We start from the raw sequence: 18,804 nt of genomic DNA, 5'->3' as shown, positions 1-18,804 counted from the left end.
TATGTGACCTCAGTTAAATTGAATAAGTCTGGTAACAACAAAATTAAGGACATCAACCTGATTCAAGGGGTGCGGACAAGCCAACATCCCATCATCACTCTTATTGGAGCATCTTAGTACTTTTACTACACTGCCACTAGCATACTCCTAACACAACCGGTACCATTTTTTCCACAACCACTGTTATATATAAATATTATAATCCTCTAATCAAGAAGAGTTACCAACACAAACATTACACACATCGGGTACGTAGAGAAATGAGTGTGTCTGTGTGCGTGTTTTCCCTTTAACATACAGTACACAGCATTTAGGCCTGGACACCCATACTGGCCATAAACGCTGACAGTGACAAATGGCGAATGTCGCTAAGGTCGACACACCACACCTCACCCGTCCCGTGCTGACAGGCATATATATATATATATATATATATATATATATATATATATATATATATATATATATATATATATATTGTGTGTGTGTATGTGTGTGTGTGTGTGTGTGTGTGTGCCTTACATGTACTGATTTACCGCCAGACATGATAATGTGGAGCATGAAATTTTTAAGATAATATGCCTAACAGATTGCTTTTTGTCATTTTTCCATTGTCAAAAAATAAACGTGTCCTCTGTTACCAAAATTAGCGTGCCATCACCACATTCACCGGGCGAGGCTAAAATACCACACAATTATTTGGCAGTCACTTAGACGATAAAGATTACTGTTACTTCTGATATACACAATGGTACAGGCACAGTACACCAAAACACATCGCACTTACCAGATCATTGTTCACTAAAATATCGTGTTTGCAAGCTGTTTGGGGATCAGTTGTTCTTAAAACTGTCTTTCTTTATAAAATATTTCGTGTTTCTAAGGTGCTTTGATCTCCAACGGTTTCTTTTTGTACCCGAGTCCTGATCTAGAGAAAGAATTTTGGATACACCCGCCATGGGATACAAAGTAAAATCTTAACCTCTGTACTTCATTTGTCTTTTGTTTACATTCTCGCCAAGGCATCAAAGAAAACCAGATCGCCTTCAGGACAGACTTCGCTTTTTATTATTTTTTACCTCTGCCTTGGTGAATCATTCTCAGCTCACATAAATGGTAATTACGGATCTCTCTTTCCGTATTTTCTTAGCTGTTTGTAATTACAGGAAAGAATAATGTTGGCGCAAGATCTGGTGTCTGGCCTTGAAGTCGGCAATTTTCTCTATCCGTGTAATTGATTTCGCTGTTTTTCGAAATAATTGTACAGTTGGTTTGAGGGTGCTCGGGTGGCAGAGAATACGGAGGGTTTTTGCTGTCATGGGTGTATTTGTGATGCTAAGATATGGGAGGGAGGGTGGGAGAGATAAAGGATGAGGGAGGGAGAAAGATGTTTTTAGTTAGTATGGGAAGCTGACAGACGGACGGATGTGGGAGGAGGGAATGAGGAAAAGAGGGAGGGATGGAGGAAGCAATTAAGGAAAGAGGGAGGGAAGGAGGAAGGAATGAAGGAAAGAGGGAAGGAGGGAGGAACGCAGGAAAGAGGGACGGAAGGAGGAAAGAATTAAGAAAAGAGAGTGGAAGGCAAATCAGCTAGGAAAAAGATAAAACTGCGGATGGAAAATGAAAATATGGGAAAGATGTAACCAAGTCAGAGGGGGAAAGAATGTGAGAGAAAGGTATGAATGTGAAAGTAAAATGTCAATGAGAAAATGATGAAGGTGTCTATAAAGAAGTAAGACACGATGGAAAGATATGGAACAAGAAAGATATAAAAATGTAACGACTGAGTAAAAACGGCAGGGAAGAAAACGTGAAGAATGAATGATGGAAGAAAAATGTGCAAAAAAGTTACAGAAATAGGAAAGAAGAAAGAAGAAAAGAAAGGAATGAAGGTGTGTGGGAAGAAAGAGTAATGAGCAGGGTAGGAACAGGAAAGAAGAACGAAGAAGAATGTGTATGAGATAGAAGAGTGAATGTGTGTAGAAAAAGTTGCGTGAAACAAGTAGAAATGAGTAATGGGGAGGAAAAAGAAAAGGAGATCAATGTATAGGAAAGAGAATGGAATGCGAGGTCCAAAGGGGTGAGAATGAGGTATGATCGTGATGGGATATTGCGAGGAATGAATGGGGGTATATGAGCGGAAATAATGGGAGAGCAATGAGAGAAGGTGAAGGAAGGAATGTATAAGGAATTCGATAGACAGATAGATAAACAGATGGATGGAGAGAGATACGGTATATCTATATATCTATATCTATCTATCTATATAGGACAGAGCGAGAGAGAAGGAGGCAGGAAATCAGAATAAAGAACATCAAAAGAATACGGTATTTTCTTTCTCGCCTTCCTTCTTTCACACCCTCTTCCTCCACCTCCTCCCTCCCTCTCTCAGCCACGCCCTCCCTCCCTCCCTCTCTTCTTTTCTTGTTCAATCCTATCCTCCCTCCACCTATTCTCTCTCTCTCTCTCTCTCTCTCTCTCTCTCTCTCTCTCTCTCTCTCTCTCTCTCATATGTCAAGGATTTTCATTACAGACGCTTAGTTTTTTGCTGTGTGTGTGTGTGTGTGTGTGTGTGTGTGTGTGTGTGTGTGTGTGTGTGTGTGTGTGTGTGTGTGTGTGTGTGTTATTTGTCTGTCTGTCTCTCTCTCTCTCTCTCTCTCTCTCTCTCTCTCTCTCTCTCTCTCTCTCTCTCAGCAACAGAAGGATTCACACGAGGAAAACTCAAGGTTGTGGTAATTATACTCATTACATCTGTCATTTTCATCTTCCTGAGAGAGAGAGAGAGAGAGAGAGAGAGAGAGAGAGAGAGAGAGAGAGAGAGAGAGAGAGAGAGAGAGAGAGAGAGAGAGAGAGAGAGAGAGAGAGAGAGAGAGAACAATGGAAAGCAGGAAACACAAATACTGTTAAACTCTCTCTAACCTACTCTACTATCACCATACTTTACCTCACCTCACTTTACCTCTCCTTATCTTACCTCATCTTACTAAACCCTAACCTACCTCTTCCCACTTACCCTACCTTTCCTTCCTTACTCATCCTCACCCAAACATACCTTACCTTGCCTACCCTACACTACCTTTCCACGTAATCTTATTTTCCATTACCGTGTTTAACCTTACCCTACCTTACCTTGCCTTTTTCAACCTACTTTCCCTCCCTTTACCTTATCTTTTACCATATCTTACGCTACACTTTCCAATCTTCTTATCCTACACTATCATCTCTTCCACTCCCTTTCCCTACCTCCCATCCTTCCCCTACCTACGTTTCCCCTTCCCTCTCCCCCGACCCCTGCCTTGCCTTAACTAGGGTAGGTAACGTAAGCTGCACAAACACATCCATCAGAGAGAGGCAGGTGAGGCAGGACCTACCTAAGCCGTGAGCCAGGCAGGTAGGCAGAGGCTGATCCACATGAGCCAGACACAAGACAAGGCAGGCAGGTGTGAGATAAGTGTGAGACAGGTGCGAAACATGTGTGAGGTACCTGTGAGACAAATGTGAGTTATGTGTTAGATAAGTGTGAGGCAGATGTGAGGTAAGTGTGAGGCAGGTGTGAGACAAGTGTGATGCTGGTTTGAGACAAGTGTGAGGTAAGTGTGGGGCAGGTGTGAGATACGTGTGAGGCAGGTGCGAGATAAGTGTGAGTAAGGTGTGAGCTAAGTGACGCAGATTTGAGAAGTGAGATAGTTGTGAGATAAGTGGAAGGTAGGTGTGAGAAAAGGGTGAGGTAGTTGAGATAAGTGGGAAACAGGTGTGAGAAAAGTGTGATGTAGTTGAGACAAGTGGAAGGAAGGTGTGAGAAAAGTGTGAGGTAGCTGTGAGGCAAGTGTGAAGTAGGTGTGAACAGGTGTAACACAGAGGATAGGCGATTGCAAGGTGGGTATAAGACAGGTGTAACGCAGGTGTTTTGTCATATGCGAGAAGTGACCGTACAGGTAAATGTGACTGATCCACGGTGCCGAGTGGACAAGTAGAATGGGAAGGAAACACAGACAGGAGCTTCAGTTCTTTATTTTCCCTAACGTTCAGACTACACGGAACCCAAAACGTTAGAGTAAATAATGAATTCAAGTTCTATCCTGTGTAAATCTCCTATCCAACTTAGACATATAAAGGCAAATGAGGAAAGGCAATCGTGAGGCAAGTGTATACTGTAGGGAAGGTGGAAGGGAGGTGTGGAAGAGGTGTAATGAAAGGGTAAGCAGGTGTACACTTATGACGCAGATGTTGGGTCAGGTGTGCGTGGCGTGGACCTGGCCTGACCCCGGCAATCAGTGTGTTGTAAATGTCCGCTAGGCCAATAATACTGATTACCTCACGGGGGGATTAAGCTGGGAAAGGGGGGGGGGGATGAGATGAGAAAGATAAAGAGAGAGAGAGAGAAAGTACGAGGTATGTGTGGTGTAAAAGGAATAAGTTACTGAACGTGCGAGGGAAGGGAGAAGAGGGGAAGGGATGTAGTAGAGAGGAACAAACAAATTCTAATAAGGATCATAAGGAGAGAGACAGAAAGGAGAAGACGAACGGAAAGGGAAGATGGGGGTGAGAGACTTGGGATGGACGGAGATGGTCAAATAATATGATGGAACAAGGAAGGCGAGAGAGGGAATAAGTGAGGAAGTAGAAAGATGTGAGAAACTAAGGAAGTGACAGACGGTGCGACAGGTGATACGAAGGAGGTGTGGAAGATGATATTACAGTAGTTGAGAAAATACAGATGTAAGAAAATGAGAAAGTAAGAGAGGGTAAGAGGGAGTAGAATGAATGATACTGGATTAAGAGTGAGAGAGGGGATGTGGGAAAATCAGGAAGTGAGAAAGGGAAGTGAGAGAGAGATAGTTACACCCGACTCCACCTGTACAACACACACCTGGGCAAAGCTGGGCAGGTAAAAAGCAACCTTGTATACAACACTGCACAATCTGGCTGCCCCCCATCCGACCCCCTCACCTGTCACGCCCTCCCTTGCCGAGAGAGAGAGAGAGAGAGAGAGAGAGAGAGAGAGAGAGAGAGAGAGAGAGAGGCAAACTGCGGTATATGTATGTAAGAGATACTGTCGTACTGTACGTGTGTGTGTGTGTGTGTGTGTGTGTGTGTGTGTCCCTCTCCATCTCTCCCCTCCCTATTACCATCATCATAACCACTACTTTACATATTACATCACCTCTTCCTCTATCATCAACCCCATCTATCCCCCATTTTCTATAGTTCTACATATTTTCTATTGCATCACTTTAATATTTATGGGATACTCGTACAAATATAATGCCTTCCCTTCATTTCTCCTCCTCTCCTCTCTCCTCTCTTCGCCACTTCTCTCCCTTTTCCATACCCCTCCCCTTCCTTCCCTTCGCCTATTCTCGTCCCCTCATTTTCTCTTCCCTTAGTCTCCCCTCTCCTCCCCCCATCTTTTCTCCCCATTTCAATCCTCTCCTCTCCCCTCCCATCACCTCATTTCTTCTTTCCTCTCCCCTTTTCTTCCTCCCATCATTTCTCCTCCCCTCTTTTTTTCCTCCCTCCCCGACCTAATTTTTCCTCTCACCAGTTCCTCTCTTTGCTGATGAGAGAGAGAGAGAGAGAGAGAGAGAGAGAGAGAGAGAGAGAGAGAGAGAGAGAGAGGTTACATGTCACAGTAATAAAATAAAATTCTTGATTCTGTAGCTTGACATTTTTCCAACTCTCTTTCTCTCCCTCTCTCTCTCTCTCTCTCTCTCTCTCTACGTGTTAAGTAATCCTGCCTTCGAAGTACACACAGTAATACAACAGAAGGTATTGATTCACTGTAATTTTGCCTTTTTACAGTTCCTTCCTTCCTTCCTTCTCAAATTCTTTTCCTTCCTTTTATCACATCCTCCTTCCTCCTTCCCCTTTTCCAATCCCTTTCTTCCCTCCTTCGTTCTCATTCCCATGCTCCCCCTCCTTCGCTTTCCCTCTAATACCTTCCTCCTCCTCCTCCGTCTTCCTTTCTATCATTTCTCTTCCGCTCCCTCCTTCCCTCCCCCTCCTTCTTCCTTATCTACTTTCATATCTAAGACTGACCTAACTTCCCCTTACCTCACCTCACCTCCTCCCTCTCTTTCCTTCCTCCTTCCTCCTCTTCCTCCTCCTTTCCTCCGTTTATTAAATTTCTTGTCCAGTTTTTCATATTACTTTACTGCCAGTTCTTTAATCTTCTACCCTCTTCCTGACTTCTTTTCATTTTCCCTTCCTTTTTATCTCAAACAGTCCTTCTTCCTTTTCCTTTCCTCTCCTTCTTTTCTTCATCTCTTCCATCTCTTTCCTTCCTTCATTCCCTCCTACATTTCTTACCCCGTCTTCTATCCTTTCTCATGACCTTCTTAGTCCCCCCTCTCTGTTCCTTCCTTCTTTCTTTTCTTCTTCTTCCTTCCTTTCTCTCCTCCCTCTCCCATTCCTTCATGCGACCTGACCTCTTTTCTCCTGACCCCTCCCTTCCTCTTACCTCACTCTTTTCCTCCGCTCCCTACAATTATTATGGCCCCCTTCCCTCCCCTCATTCCTCTCTCACTCTCTCTCGTCCTTCCTTATTACCTCTCTCTCTCTCTCTCTCTCTCTCTCTCTCTCTCTCTCTCCTTCCTTCCTTCCTTTCCCTTCCCTCTATCTTTCCATCATATCCCCCCAGCCATCCCTTCTCTTCATGTTTCCTTTTCCCTTCTCTCAGGGCAGTATAAAGGAAAGTTGTCTTATGCTGTCCATCCTTCTCTCTCCCTTTTTTTCCCTTTCACCCTCCCTCTCCCTTTTCACTCTTCCTTTCCTTTCTTCTCGTCCTCTCTCCCTCTCTCTTCTCTCCTTCCCTACCTCCCTCTCCTCTCGTCTCTTCTTTCCCTCCCTTCCTCCCTCTCCTTTCTTCTTCCCCTCCCTTCCGCATGACACGGAGAATGATATTGCCCGATACCTCCCTTTGTCACGCACCTCTCTCTCTCTCTCTCTCTCTCTCTCTCTCTCTTCATTCATTCTACCCCTTTCTTCTGTTCTAAATCTACGTTCATTCTCACCTTCCTCCCTTCTGCTCTATTTCTCCCTGCATTTCCTCTCTTTTATCTCCCCATTTACTTCTTTCCTTCCTTCCAGTCTTTCTTCTTCCACATTTTATTTCTCCTCCACCTTCACCTCTCCCTTCCCTCCCACCCTCCTCCACACACATTCTTCTCCGCCCTCCACCCCTTATTATCCTCCACCCTTTCTTCCCCTGTCCTTTGTTCCCTACTCTCATTCCTCCACCCACCTCACCTCTTCTACGCCACTTCCTCCCTCCTTCTCCCTCTTTCCTTCTTACCCTGCTTCTCTCTCTCTCTCTCTCTCTCTCTCTTCCGTACTTTTCTCCTCACCCTGCTTCTCCTCTTTCACTACTCACCAATCTCTTCTCTCTTCACTTTCCTCTTCCTGCCCTCACTTTCTCTTTCTTCCTCATTCTATTCCCATTATTTTCCCCGCTCTCCCTTACCCCTCTCTTCCTCCCTCACCTTTTCACTCTTCCTTCTCTTCATCTCCCTTCCTTCCTTCCGTCCTTCCTCTTAACCCTCTCCTTCCGCATATATTTCATCCTGTCCTCCCCTCTTGATTCCTCTCTCCTCTCTCCCTCCCTTCCTTTCTCCCATCCTCTCTCTCCATTACACAATTCCACTTCCCTTTTATGTAACCCTACTTTTTTACTGATCCTCTCTCTCTCTCTCTCTCTCTCTCTCTCAATATGCCTGTGTCCAGATAAGGGGTTGTGTTTCTTTTGAGGGGTTTGTATAGCCACTGATAACTGTGTGTGTGTGTGTGTGTGTGTGTGTGTGTGATCAAGTGCGTTCTGTGTGAGCATCAGTATGTCTGTCTGTGTAAATTAATGTATGCCTGTTTACGTGCGTTTTGTATATGTGGATCAGTGTGGACATGAGTGCGTTTTGTATGTGGATCAGTGTGGACATGAGTGCGTTTTGTATGTGAATCAGTGTGGACATGTGTGCGTTTGTCTCTGTGTCCGCCTCACCTCCCAACCCCATGACGCTAAGCAGCTTAAGTCCCCGATCTCAAGACGGTCAAGGCGGTCAGTCCAAGGTCCCCCTACTCCCCAAGCCCTATCCCCTATCGATCCCGCCAGTGCCACTCCAACCATTGGGGTGGATGGACGTGCGCTCGTGCCTCGTCCAGCCAGTAAAGATGCACGTCCCTTATCTGCTCTCTTCCATGTATCTAAAGTTTAGTTACTCTTATCTCTATATGTGCTCATCTCTTATCTATTCCCTTTCGTGCCTCCAGACCAACTCCTTATCACTGTCTTGTCCGTCCCTGTCTCTTTCGTCCAGTAAAGATGTACGTCCCTAATCTACTCTTTAACACGACTCTTATCTATTATCTATTTCTTATCGTGTTCTCCCGCCCCGTCGATCCGGTAGATATGAATGTACAGTACGTGCCTTATCTATCCTATCCCACTGCTCCAAATCTTTCATACCATCCTCATTTCATCTTTTTGGCCCGGCACTTTGTCATCTCCTTAGCTACTCTCTATCGCTTCATTACGTCTTATATTTTGTCTGTGCTGCGTCCGGTGTTTATCAGTCATTATATCCTCGTTCATGTGGCTAAGGCGGCAGGGCGGGGGTTATATTGTTAAACCGTAAAGGGATGCTAGTTATTAGAAGGATGTTGACACGTGATTAGGATCCACTCCCTCTTGATTACAGACTAGAATTATAATGATTTTCTTCTTTATTTCTCCTCCTTCGCTCTATATTTTCTCTACCAATTAATTTTTTCTTCTATCCCCTTCTCTTCCTCCTCCCACTTTTTTTTTTCTTCTCCCAGTATACTTTCCGACCTCCTCCTCCTCTTCTTCCTCCTCCACCTCCTGCTCCTCCTCCTTTTCCTCTCTTACATTTCTCTTTCTTCCTCCTCTTTCTATTTTCCTATTCTTTCCCTCCCCAGCCCTCTCCTTTCCTGTCTTCCTCTCCGCTTGTCCTCTTCTGTTTCCCTCCTTCATTCTCTTCCTCCTCCTTCATTACCACCTCCCTTCTAGTTTTCCTCCCTCAATTCCTTCAATCTTACTCAGGCTTCTCCTCGTCCTCCTTTCTTTCTGACACTATTTAAATATTTTTCGTACTTTTCTCCTTCCATTCTTTATCAGTTGTCTGAGAGAGAGAGAGAGAGAGAGAGAGAGAGAGAGAGAGAGAGAGAGAGAGAGAGAGAGAGAGAGAGAGAGAGAGCCAAGTGGTATTTGCGACTGTTCATTATGTGGAAGGATATGATTATTGACTGTGGTACCTGTTTTATGAGAAATGGGGGGAAGAGAGAGAGAGAGAGAGAGAGAGAGAGAGAGAGAGAGGGAGGGAGGGAGAGGGAGAGAGAGGGGGAGAGAGAGAGAGAGAGAGAGAGAGAGAGAGAGAGAGAATATAAATAAATAGATAGAAAGATGGCGCACAGAGCAACAGAAAGCAAAAAGAGCACCACACACACACACATACACACACACACACACAGAGCGAGAGAGAGGTGGGGATACAATTAGGTCACTATCAGATAGCGTCACAATACAGACAATACCTCACCCCCGCTAACTACCACACCAACACCACCACCACACCTCAGTCACTCTCGGCTCGTTGTGCTGCCCTGCTGTTCTGTGCTGTGCTGTGCTAAGTGGTAGGAGGAACAGGGGTGTGGTGTTGTGGTAGGGTGTTACTGTGGTACTGAAAATTGTGGTGTGGTATGGAAGTGTGGTGTTGTGGTAGGGTGTGCGTTGTGGTGTGATAAGGGTTGTGTTGTGGTGGTGTGGTATGGAAAGAGGGTGTGGTGGGGTCGTTGGGTTTAGCAGAACAGTGTGATGTTGCGGTGTGGTGATATGGTGCGTGGTGTGGTAGGTGACAATGCAGAAAGGTTGTGGTGGTGTGGTGTGGCAGGACAGGATGGTGTGGCACAATGTGGTGGTGTAGTTAACTGTGATGTTGTTGTACAGTGTGACAGAATTAGTATGCTGTTATAGGAGATGTGGTGTGATGTGGTATGACTGGGAGTGGTGGTGTAGTTAGGAAGGTTGCTGCGATCAAGTGTAGTAGCGGTACAGGTGTGTGGAAAGATGTGGCAGAGAAAAAGGTATGGTGTGTTGTGGTGGCTGGGTGTGGTAGTATGGTGTGAGGTGTGGTAAGAAGGAGTATTGTACTGTGTTGTGACCGGATGTGGTGGTGTGGTAGGAAGGAGCGGTGTGGTGTGGTGTGGTGTGGAATAATTTGATGCAATGTACTGTGGTAGGAGAGAAAATTATTATGGAAATTTGAACCTTGCTACGATGCGGTTGTGTGTGTGTGTGTGTGTGTGTGTGTGTGTGTGTGTGTGTGTGTGTGTGTGTGTGTGTGTGTGTGTGTGTGTGTGTGTGTGTGTGTGTGTGTGTGCGCGTGTTTTGCTGTGTGTGTAAGCGTCAGTGTGTGGCTATGTATGTCAGTGTGTTGGTGTGGTAGCAATGTGTGTGGCTCAGTAGCAATCTGCTGTGGTGGCGGTGTGGCAGTGTGGTGGCGTTGGGGACGGGAAGGTGTGCGGAAGTTTGGTGGTGTGGTAGTGTGGTGGTGTAGCCTAGCAGTGTGGCAGTTAGATGGTGTGGTAGTGAAGCCTGAGTAATGTGAAGTTGTGTGGTAGTATGACAAGCTGTGGCAAGGTATGGTAGCGTGGCAGCAAGAAAGTGAGGTAGTCTAGTTGCTGTGGTGGTGGGGAGATGACCGCATGGTAGTGTGGTAGCGTCACGTGAGGATGGTGATTAGTGTGGTGGTGATGTTGATTGTGGTAGTGATTGTGGTGGTGCACGAATCGGCTGCCTTAGTGTGGCGTTATGCAATACTGAAGGCGTCGTGGTTAGTAACTGTGGTAGTTGAGGCAACTGTGATAGTATGGCAGCAGTTATGTGTGGTAGTGTGGTAGAAGTTGTGTGGTGGTGGGGTTTTATGTAATTGTGTTTGAATTTTCTACTATCGGGGTAACGTGGTATGCAGTTGTGAGAGAAATTTGCAACTGTGGTAATGACGTGGTAGTATAAGTACAGTAATTGTGGTAGTGTGGTAGTATGCAGTTGTGGAAGAGTAATTGATTATTGTGGTGTGGTAGTAGCAACTGTGATAGTATAAGTGATTGTGGTTGTGTAGTAGGATGCAGGTGTGGTAGGATAAGTGACTAGTTGTGTGGTGGGATGCAAGTGTGGTAGGATACGTGACAAGTTGTGTGGCAGGATGCAAGTGTGGTAGGGTAAGTGACTAGTAGTGTGGTGGGATGCAAGTGTAGTTTGTTTAAGTGACTAGTAATTTGGTGGGATGCATGTGTGGTAGATGTGGTATGCGACTGTGGTACAGTAGGACGCGGAAACGTGGTGGCGTCTGTGGTGGTGACAGGACCAGGACATGTAAGAGAAAAAAATCAAACAATGGACGATGAAAAAAGAAAAAAAAAAAGACAGACACTCATGCACATCAAACGAAAAGAAAAGATAAAAAATAAATCCCACACGATAAATTATGAAAAAAAAAAAGAAGTTGAAACATTTTTAGAGCCGCATGGACGAGAAAATTTATGCATTACTTATTGAAACATTTTGGAAAATTTACGAGCGAAATTGAAAGGAATAAATCGTGTGCCTTTATTTCTTCTTCTGGAATATGCAATGAGCCTAAAGGGAAAAAATGTGAAATAAACTGACACAAGGCGAAGCATCGTGAAAAATGGGAAGGTCAAAGATGAAGGGGGGTAGGAAGTGTAAGGAGGAAGTTTGGGAAAGAAATAAGGGGAAAAACAGAAGGCGGAAGTGAGTGAGGGAGGGAGAAGAGGGAGAGCAGAAAGTGACACGGATAGACATAGATAGATGGACGGACAGAGAGAGAGAGAGAGAGAGAGAGAGAGAGAGAGAGAGAGAGAAGAAGAAGCGATGAAGAAGTAGAGAGAGAGAAAAGAAGCGAGGAAGAAGTAGAGAGAGAGAGAGAGAGAGAAAAGAAGCGAGGAAGAAGTAGAGACAGAGATCGAATGGAAGAGAGGGAGAAATAGAAAAGGATGAAAGAGATAGGAAGACAATGAAGAGTAAAAAAAATGGGGGGGGGGATAGAGAAGAAGGAGAAGTCAGGGAGACAAAGAATGAAGTATGGAAGAAAGTGAGGGAGGAAGGAAGAGTGAAGCTAGTAGGGAAGAGAATTAGGGAGCCGAAAAATGAGAAAGGAGGGGAAGCGAGGAAGAGACACGGAAGGAGGCAAGGAACAAAGTGAATGAGGGACACAAGAGACATAAAAAGAGCGGAATTTGACATAAGGGAGTATAAGAGAAAGAGGGGACAAAATTGCGGCAGAGAAGAAGAAAGGGAAAAAAGGGAAGGTTGTGAGGGAAGAAAAAAGAAGGGCTGGAAAGGGGGAAATAAAGGGTGAAAAAGGGAGACGTAGGCGGAAGGAAGAAGAGAGTCGATGAAAGGGTGAGATAAAGGAGACAGTGAGAGAGGGGAAAAATAAAGGAGGAATAGGGAATAAGAGAGAGTGTGGCTGGAGAAGGTAATAAGGGAATGAATTGCAGAAAGGATAAAAAGAAAGCAAGAGGCACAGAAAAAGCTGGATGAGAAAGAAGGAGGGAGGAGGAAATTAACGAAGTGCAAGACGAAAGGAAGGAAGATGAGGAGATAAAGAAGCAGAAAGTTAATTAAAATGGCATTAGAGATCAGTGAAGGAAATGAGTAGGGAAGTAATGAAATACGGATTTTAATGAAGGAGGAAGGAGCGAAATAAGGAAGGAAAAATGGGATGGGAATGCAGGGAAGAAAAAATAAGGAAGCACAGGAAGGAATAGAGAATAAATGAAGGAAATGCGAAGGATGATTAGGGAAATAAGGATGGAAATGAAGGAAGGAAGTGAAAGAGGGATGGAAGGAAGTTAAGATCTGTGACCAAGTATTGAGTTTGGGGTCTTGCGTGTCTACCCTACCCCTCCCTCCCTCCCTCTCTCTCTCTCCCTCTCTTTCTCTCTCTCTTATCTCCGGACAAATTTATTCGTCCCAAGAGACTTTCCGAATAATTCTATGTTGTTTTCAGTAACCCTTTCACTGCTAGGATAACTAAACTGAATTCAATCGTTTGGCAGCAGCGGCAAATATAGAAGTACTAGATAAATACAGGACCACACGAAGCTTTGATAGTGAAGAACAATGTGTGTGAAGATCCTTTGAGAGCTACAGTGAAATACCATACACAGTTTCGCTAGTGACGCACCATAGGGAACTCCACTTGTTTTGCGTGTGAAAGTTCTGAGGATGCGACTGAGTGACAGGGCCGGTCCTGGAGATGCTCCCACATCCAAAAATACCTTCGGGTTGGACGGACGACGGATAAATGAAAGTTTTAATTTCTTCACTATGAGGACGATTTATATATAGAATTCCTGCTGACACGAAAATTTACGAATCAAAGGAAGAATCTATCGTACGAAAGAATACATTAAAAAATCCCCATTAGCCCTTTCATTATGGGACGCCTCACTCTCACTACATAATATGTCCTGGAGGTTGTCAAAATTAAATAAAAGTAAAGGGTCGTCGTACTGAAAAGGTCCATCCTTTCACTGACAGGGTTTCTCAAAGGGTCACTTAAAATCGTCAGCTGTCAGCCACGATACCAAGCGTCAGCACGTTCGTCGCAGAGAAAGGGTTATATATTGGTCTGACTTTCGCTATCCATAAACCTCTCGCTCACTTCCCACTCTACAGTCCTCGTCTCTCTCTCTCTCTCTCTCTCTCTCTCTCTCTCTCTCTCTCTCTCATTCACTGCTAACAAACGTCTCACAACTTTCTCCATTCTATATCGTTGTATCTCGCAGTCTTAGTCACATTCATTACGTACACTCAGAATCTCTCTCTCTCTCTCTCTCTCTCTCTCTCTCTCTCTCCCCAACAATGCATCACAGGAGAATTAGTCAGATTAGCAAAAACCCATTAAATACACGGCAAAGAAAGGGACAAAAGAATGGATAATGGGGAAATAATAGTCAATTATGCCCATTTAGCGGGGGAGGTGAATGGTGGGGGCTATTAAGGGGAGGGGAGGGGAAGGGAGGGGAGGAAAAGGGAGGGGAGGGGAGGGGAGGGGAGGGGAGAGGAGGAGAGGGGAGGGGAGGAGAGGGGAAGGGATGAGTCGGGATGATGAGAGGAGGAAGGTGTGTGTGTGTGTGTGTGTGTGTGTGTGTGTGTGTGTGTGTGTGTGTGTGTGTGTGTGTGTGTGTGTGTGTGTGTGTGTGTGTGTGTGTGTGTGTGTGTGTGTGTGTGTGTGTGTGTGTGCGTGCGTGCGTGCGTGCGTGCGTGCGTGCGTGCGTGCGTGCGCGTGCGTGCGTGCGCGTGCGTGCGTGCGCGTGCGTGCGTGCGTGCGTGCGTGCGTGTGTGTGTGTGTGTGTGTGAGAGAGAGAGAGAGAGAGAGAGAGAGAGAGAGAATTGTGAAAAGACTGAAATGAGAGGGAGAGAGAAATGGAGGGAGGGAGAGGGAGGAAATGGATGGCATTCAATGTGGGAAACGCCCTATTCCCCCTCCCCCTTCCCCTCCCCTCTCCTCTCTTCCCTCTTCCCCCTCACTATCCCTCTCCCTCCCCCTGTCCTCTCCTCTCTCTTCCCCTCCCCATCCCTCTCCCTCCCTATCTCCTCCCCCTTCCCCTTCACAATCCCTCGCCCTCCCCCCTCCTCTCCTCCCTCCCCCTTCCCCACTCTCTCCCACACCTCCCTCCCTCTTGCACAAAATCCTATTACATGCAGCCTCCCTCCCTCCCTCATTCCTTCACTCACTTTAATTCTCCCTCCCTCTCTCTCTCTCTCTCTCTCTCTCTCTCTCTCTCTCTCTCTCTCCATGTCTAGATCCTTTATTTTTTCATTCTTCCCCTTCCTTGAATCTCTACATTCTTATCTCATAAATCTATTTCTTTTCCCTGTACATATTAGCCTTACAATCCATCTTAATTTTCTTCCTTCTCACTCCTCTGAGTCTGTCTCCCCTCCCTGTTTCTTTCATTCTTCACTCCCTTCTCCCATCTCCCCCTCTACCCTCCTTCCCTTTCTGTCCCTCTTCTCCTCCTCCTTCTCTCCATCTCCCTCTTCTTTTCACCTCCCTTTTTCTCCTTATTTCTTGTCTCCTTCACCATAACACACATTTCCTTCCAATTCTCCTTCTACTTTCTTCGCAATTTTTCGTTCCTCTCTCTCTCTCTCCTACAATTCATCTTCTGCTTTTATTCCATCTTACCTCACATTACTTCTTAAGCCTTTCCCTTCTCTCCTTACTTTTTCCAGCTCATTTCCCCTCTTTTTTGTCTCATTCATTCTCAGTCCTTTCTCTTCCTCCTTGTCCTCTTCATTCCATCTCCTCTCTCCTTTCTATCTCCCTCCTCTCTCTTTTTCCTTTCAACTCTACCTTTCATCTTCCCTCCACCTTCTCTTCAACATTACAGTTTTCTCTCTCTTCTACTTTCCCTATCGTCTTTCCCGTCCCTCCTTTCATCCTCTCTCTCTCTCTCTCTCTCTCTCTCTCTCTCCTTTATTTTCCCTTCAATCCATCTCTCTTTTCCCTCATTCCCCCTCTATTCTCCCCTCAACCCCCTCTTCCTTCTGTTTGTCTGTCATTTCCATTTCTCCCTCCATCTTTTCCTCTCGGCATCAACCCCCTCCTCCCCCCCCCCTCTCTCTCTCTCTCTCTCTCAATATCTCCCCCCTCACCCCAATCCCCCTCCCGATAATATTAAGAGACCACAAGCCAGCCAATTCTCTCCCTGGCTTACCGGCTTAGGACATGTTTACTTTCCTCCTTACCCCCCTCTCTCTCTCCCTCTCTCTCTCTACTCATTCTTGCTCTCCTTTCCCTCGCTTCTCTCTCGCCTCTTGACTGAACCGTGCTCTCTCCCCGCCCCCATCCAGTTCTCTCTCTCTCTTTACTCATCCATGCTGTCTTTTCCACCACTTCTGCCCCTCCCCCTTTCTTTACTCTCTCTTCCCCCACTTCATTCTCTCCTTCCAATTACTCTCCCCCCCCCTTTCTTTACTTTCTCTCCCCAATTTCATTCTCTCTTTCCTACTACTACTCTCTCTCTCTCTCTCTCTCTCTCTCTCTCTCATTATTTGGAAGACAGCAACATTTCACATTCCCTAATATCACCTCTGAGTGTCATTTCCTTCCCTAAAACAAATCTCAATTAGACTATTACAATAATTTTTATATGGAAAACGTCTGGCGATCTTTACTCACCAGAAGAAAGAGCCACATTCTTACATAATAAAAATAAAACGAAAACTCTAACTCCAGATGATTAAGCTAAAAGACACTCAGCAAATGTATTATATCCCAGTACCTCGAAAGGACCATTGAGTCTGTGTAGTTTGCATAAATGTGTAACTCCTCCTGCTTTTTTTCATTCCTCATCCTCTTACTCTCTTCCTACTGTCTGCCTTACTCTTCCTTTATTCATTTCGTCTCATAGTACTAACTTACTCTTCCTTTATTCATTTCGTCTCATAGTACTAACTCACTCTTCCTTTATTCTCTGTCTCTTCCTATTTTTTTTTTTATCTTACTCTTCCTATATACTCTACGTTCCTTTACTTTCCCTATTTCCAATTTTATTTCCTCATATTCTCCTTCTTTATGTGTCTTCTTTTTCTTCCTTCTCGATGTTTCCTACTCTCTCTCTCTCTCTCTCTTTTTCTCTCCAATTCACCTCTTTGCCTCTCCTTCTCTTCCTTCATGTTTGTCTTCCCCTCATGTCCTCCTCACAGCAGTTGACTCTCCTTCTCTCCGCTCTTTTATCTCTTCCTCTCCTTCGCCCCCTCTCTTCTCCACGCCTCTCTCTCCGTTCTCATCACCTCCATTTCTCTTTCTCTCCTTTCGTGTTCCAGTTTCTCTCCTCTCGTCCTCCTCCCCTTCCTCCTTTCCCTCTCCCTCACCCCCAGTCTTTCCTTCCCCCACTACTCCTCCCTTTCTCTACTGTTGTTTCTTCCCTTTTTCTTTACCTTCCTTCCTCTCCGTCTTTCTCCCCCTCTCCCTAACTTTCCTCCTCTTCCTTTCTATACTTTTCCTCCTCTCTCATCCCACATCTTTCCTCCTCTATTTCCACCCCTCTCCTCCTCTCCCTCCCACTGTTTCCTCCTCCCCCTCCTGCTTTCTCTCCTCCTCCCCTTTATCTCTCCTACCTCCTCCCTCTGCTCTCTCCCCGGCTTTCAATTTGCCACGGTGTGAAAAATTAGATGATCCGGAATGAGAAAGTTCCCTCCGGAGGTGAGGGGGAGGGGGAGGGGGGAGGAGAGGGGGTGGGGGAAGGGGAGGGGAGATGGGGCAGGGGTGGGGAGGGAAGGAGGAAGGAAGGAGGGAGTTAGGGTCAGACATATTGGGGAGTGATGGAGAAAGATGGCGTAAGATGGAATGAAGATGAAACGGAAGGTGGTGCTAGAGATGGAAATGTATAAGTGGTGATGGGAGAGAGGAGGGATGGAGATGAAGGGTAATGGATGGAGAGCGATGGAGTGAGAGGAAGTGATGGAGAGGGATGGAATGAGATGAAACGTTTAGTGATGGAGGGAGGAAGATGGAGCTGGCTAGGAAGAAGTAACGATGTGAAATGGACAAAACGATGAAGGTGACAAGGAGACTAGTAATAAACGGGGAAAAGAGGGAGTGAATAAGGAAGATGGGGTGGGTGAATGAAAGTGAAGAAAGGAGGAAAATGAAGCAGAAGAGAGTGTAGGAGGAATAAGAGACTATAGTATGAGAGAGAGAGAGAGAGATGCAACGAGTGAAGGAGAGAAAAAAGGTAAGGAGGTATGGAATACGAGCAAAACGTGAAATGAATGGCTAGAGAACAGGTATGAATGACGAACGCCAAGCAATGACAAAGAAGAAAAATTAAAACTGTGAAAATAACATGAAGTTCAATACTCCTACTTAAAATTCTAAATTAATCAAAATCAATATACAACCACAACACCAGAATCAGCGAAGATAATTTTGTGAATCTGGAACAAGCAAATTCACGAATCCTCTGACCCAGCATCCCATTTTCTTTGCATCTCCAGCATACCCATTAACAGTGAATCTCGGGCAAATTCCACTTCTCAAAGTTGGTTAAAGTGATTGCGAGGTGACTTCGTGAAAATGAGGATAATCACCAAGAGACGGGTGAAGGTGAAGGTGACGGTGAAGAGGGGGGACGGGAGTGTCACTAGTCACGGTTGGGCCTACCATAGAAAACCGGAGGACGAGGAGCATGAAAGAAAACTGGGTAATTTAGGGGATCCTCAAGTAGAATCACCGCCAGACCCAGGAGAGCCCCCACCCGCGCCGCTTTTGGATGAGAGTGATAGTGGACATTACGACGTGGTTTATGGCGATGGGAAGGATTCTGGGGATGGTGGAAGAGGTGTAGAGGAGGTGGAAGAAGAGGCGGAAGTGGAGGAGGAAGAAGATAGCTTATATGAGAACGTGGAGACAATAGCCTACGAAGATGGGAGGAAGGGAATCCGCGTACATTTTGAAGGGGAGAATGGAGAGAAAGAGGAAGACGTAGGAGAAGGAATGGAGGTGGAGGAGGAAAGTACCTACTCCACAGGGGCGATACCTAAGATTGTTTTCACCCCCGTAGCTGGGCAGGAAGACGAAGGAGGGATGGAAAGGAACGGAGAAGAGGAGGAGGACGAGGACAGAAGAAAACAGGAGAAAAGGGAAGAAGAGGAAGAGGAAGATCTGCTTTATGAGGCCATTGGAGAGACGGAGGGATATTTCTCCGACCACGAAACTAGAGAGAAGGAAGAAATACTTCGCGGCTCCGCCC

General features: G+C 45.6%; 2 protein-coding genes across 2 annotated transcripts in view; both read left to right on the top strand.

The window, feature by feature from the left end:
- LOC145393546 (uncharacterized) overlaps positions 1-18,804 on the top strand; it is a 356,676-nt gene that overhangs the window by 227,380 nt on the left and 110,492 nt on the right. The window lies entirely within an intron of this gene.
- The window catches only part of LOC145393518 (uncharacterized), a 60,579-nt gene continuing 59,903 nt past the window's right edge, over positions 18,129-18,804 (top strand). The window contains exons 1-2 of the mRNA XM_080267668.1: positions 18,129-18,384; positions 18,616-18,804. The exon at positions 18,616-18,804 is cut by the window's right edge and continues 834 nt beyond it. Of these exons, the coding sequence (XP_080123794.1) occupies positions 18,129-18,384; positions 18,616-18,804 (445 nt within the window). The remainder of the gene's footprint in view (positions 18,385-18,615) is intronic.

This window comes from Coenobita brevimanus, chromosome 24, assembly GCF_032717465.1.
Source record: "Coenobita brevimanus isolate Jiangsu-jjx chromosome 24, ASM3271746v2, whole genome shotgun sequence".
NCBI lineage: Eukaryota > Metazoa > Arthropoda > Malacostraca > Decapoda > Coenobitidae > Coenobita > Coenobita brevimanus.
This window is presented reverse-complemented; position numbering and strand designations above follow the sequence as displayed.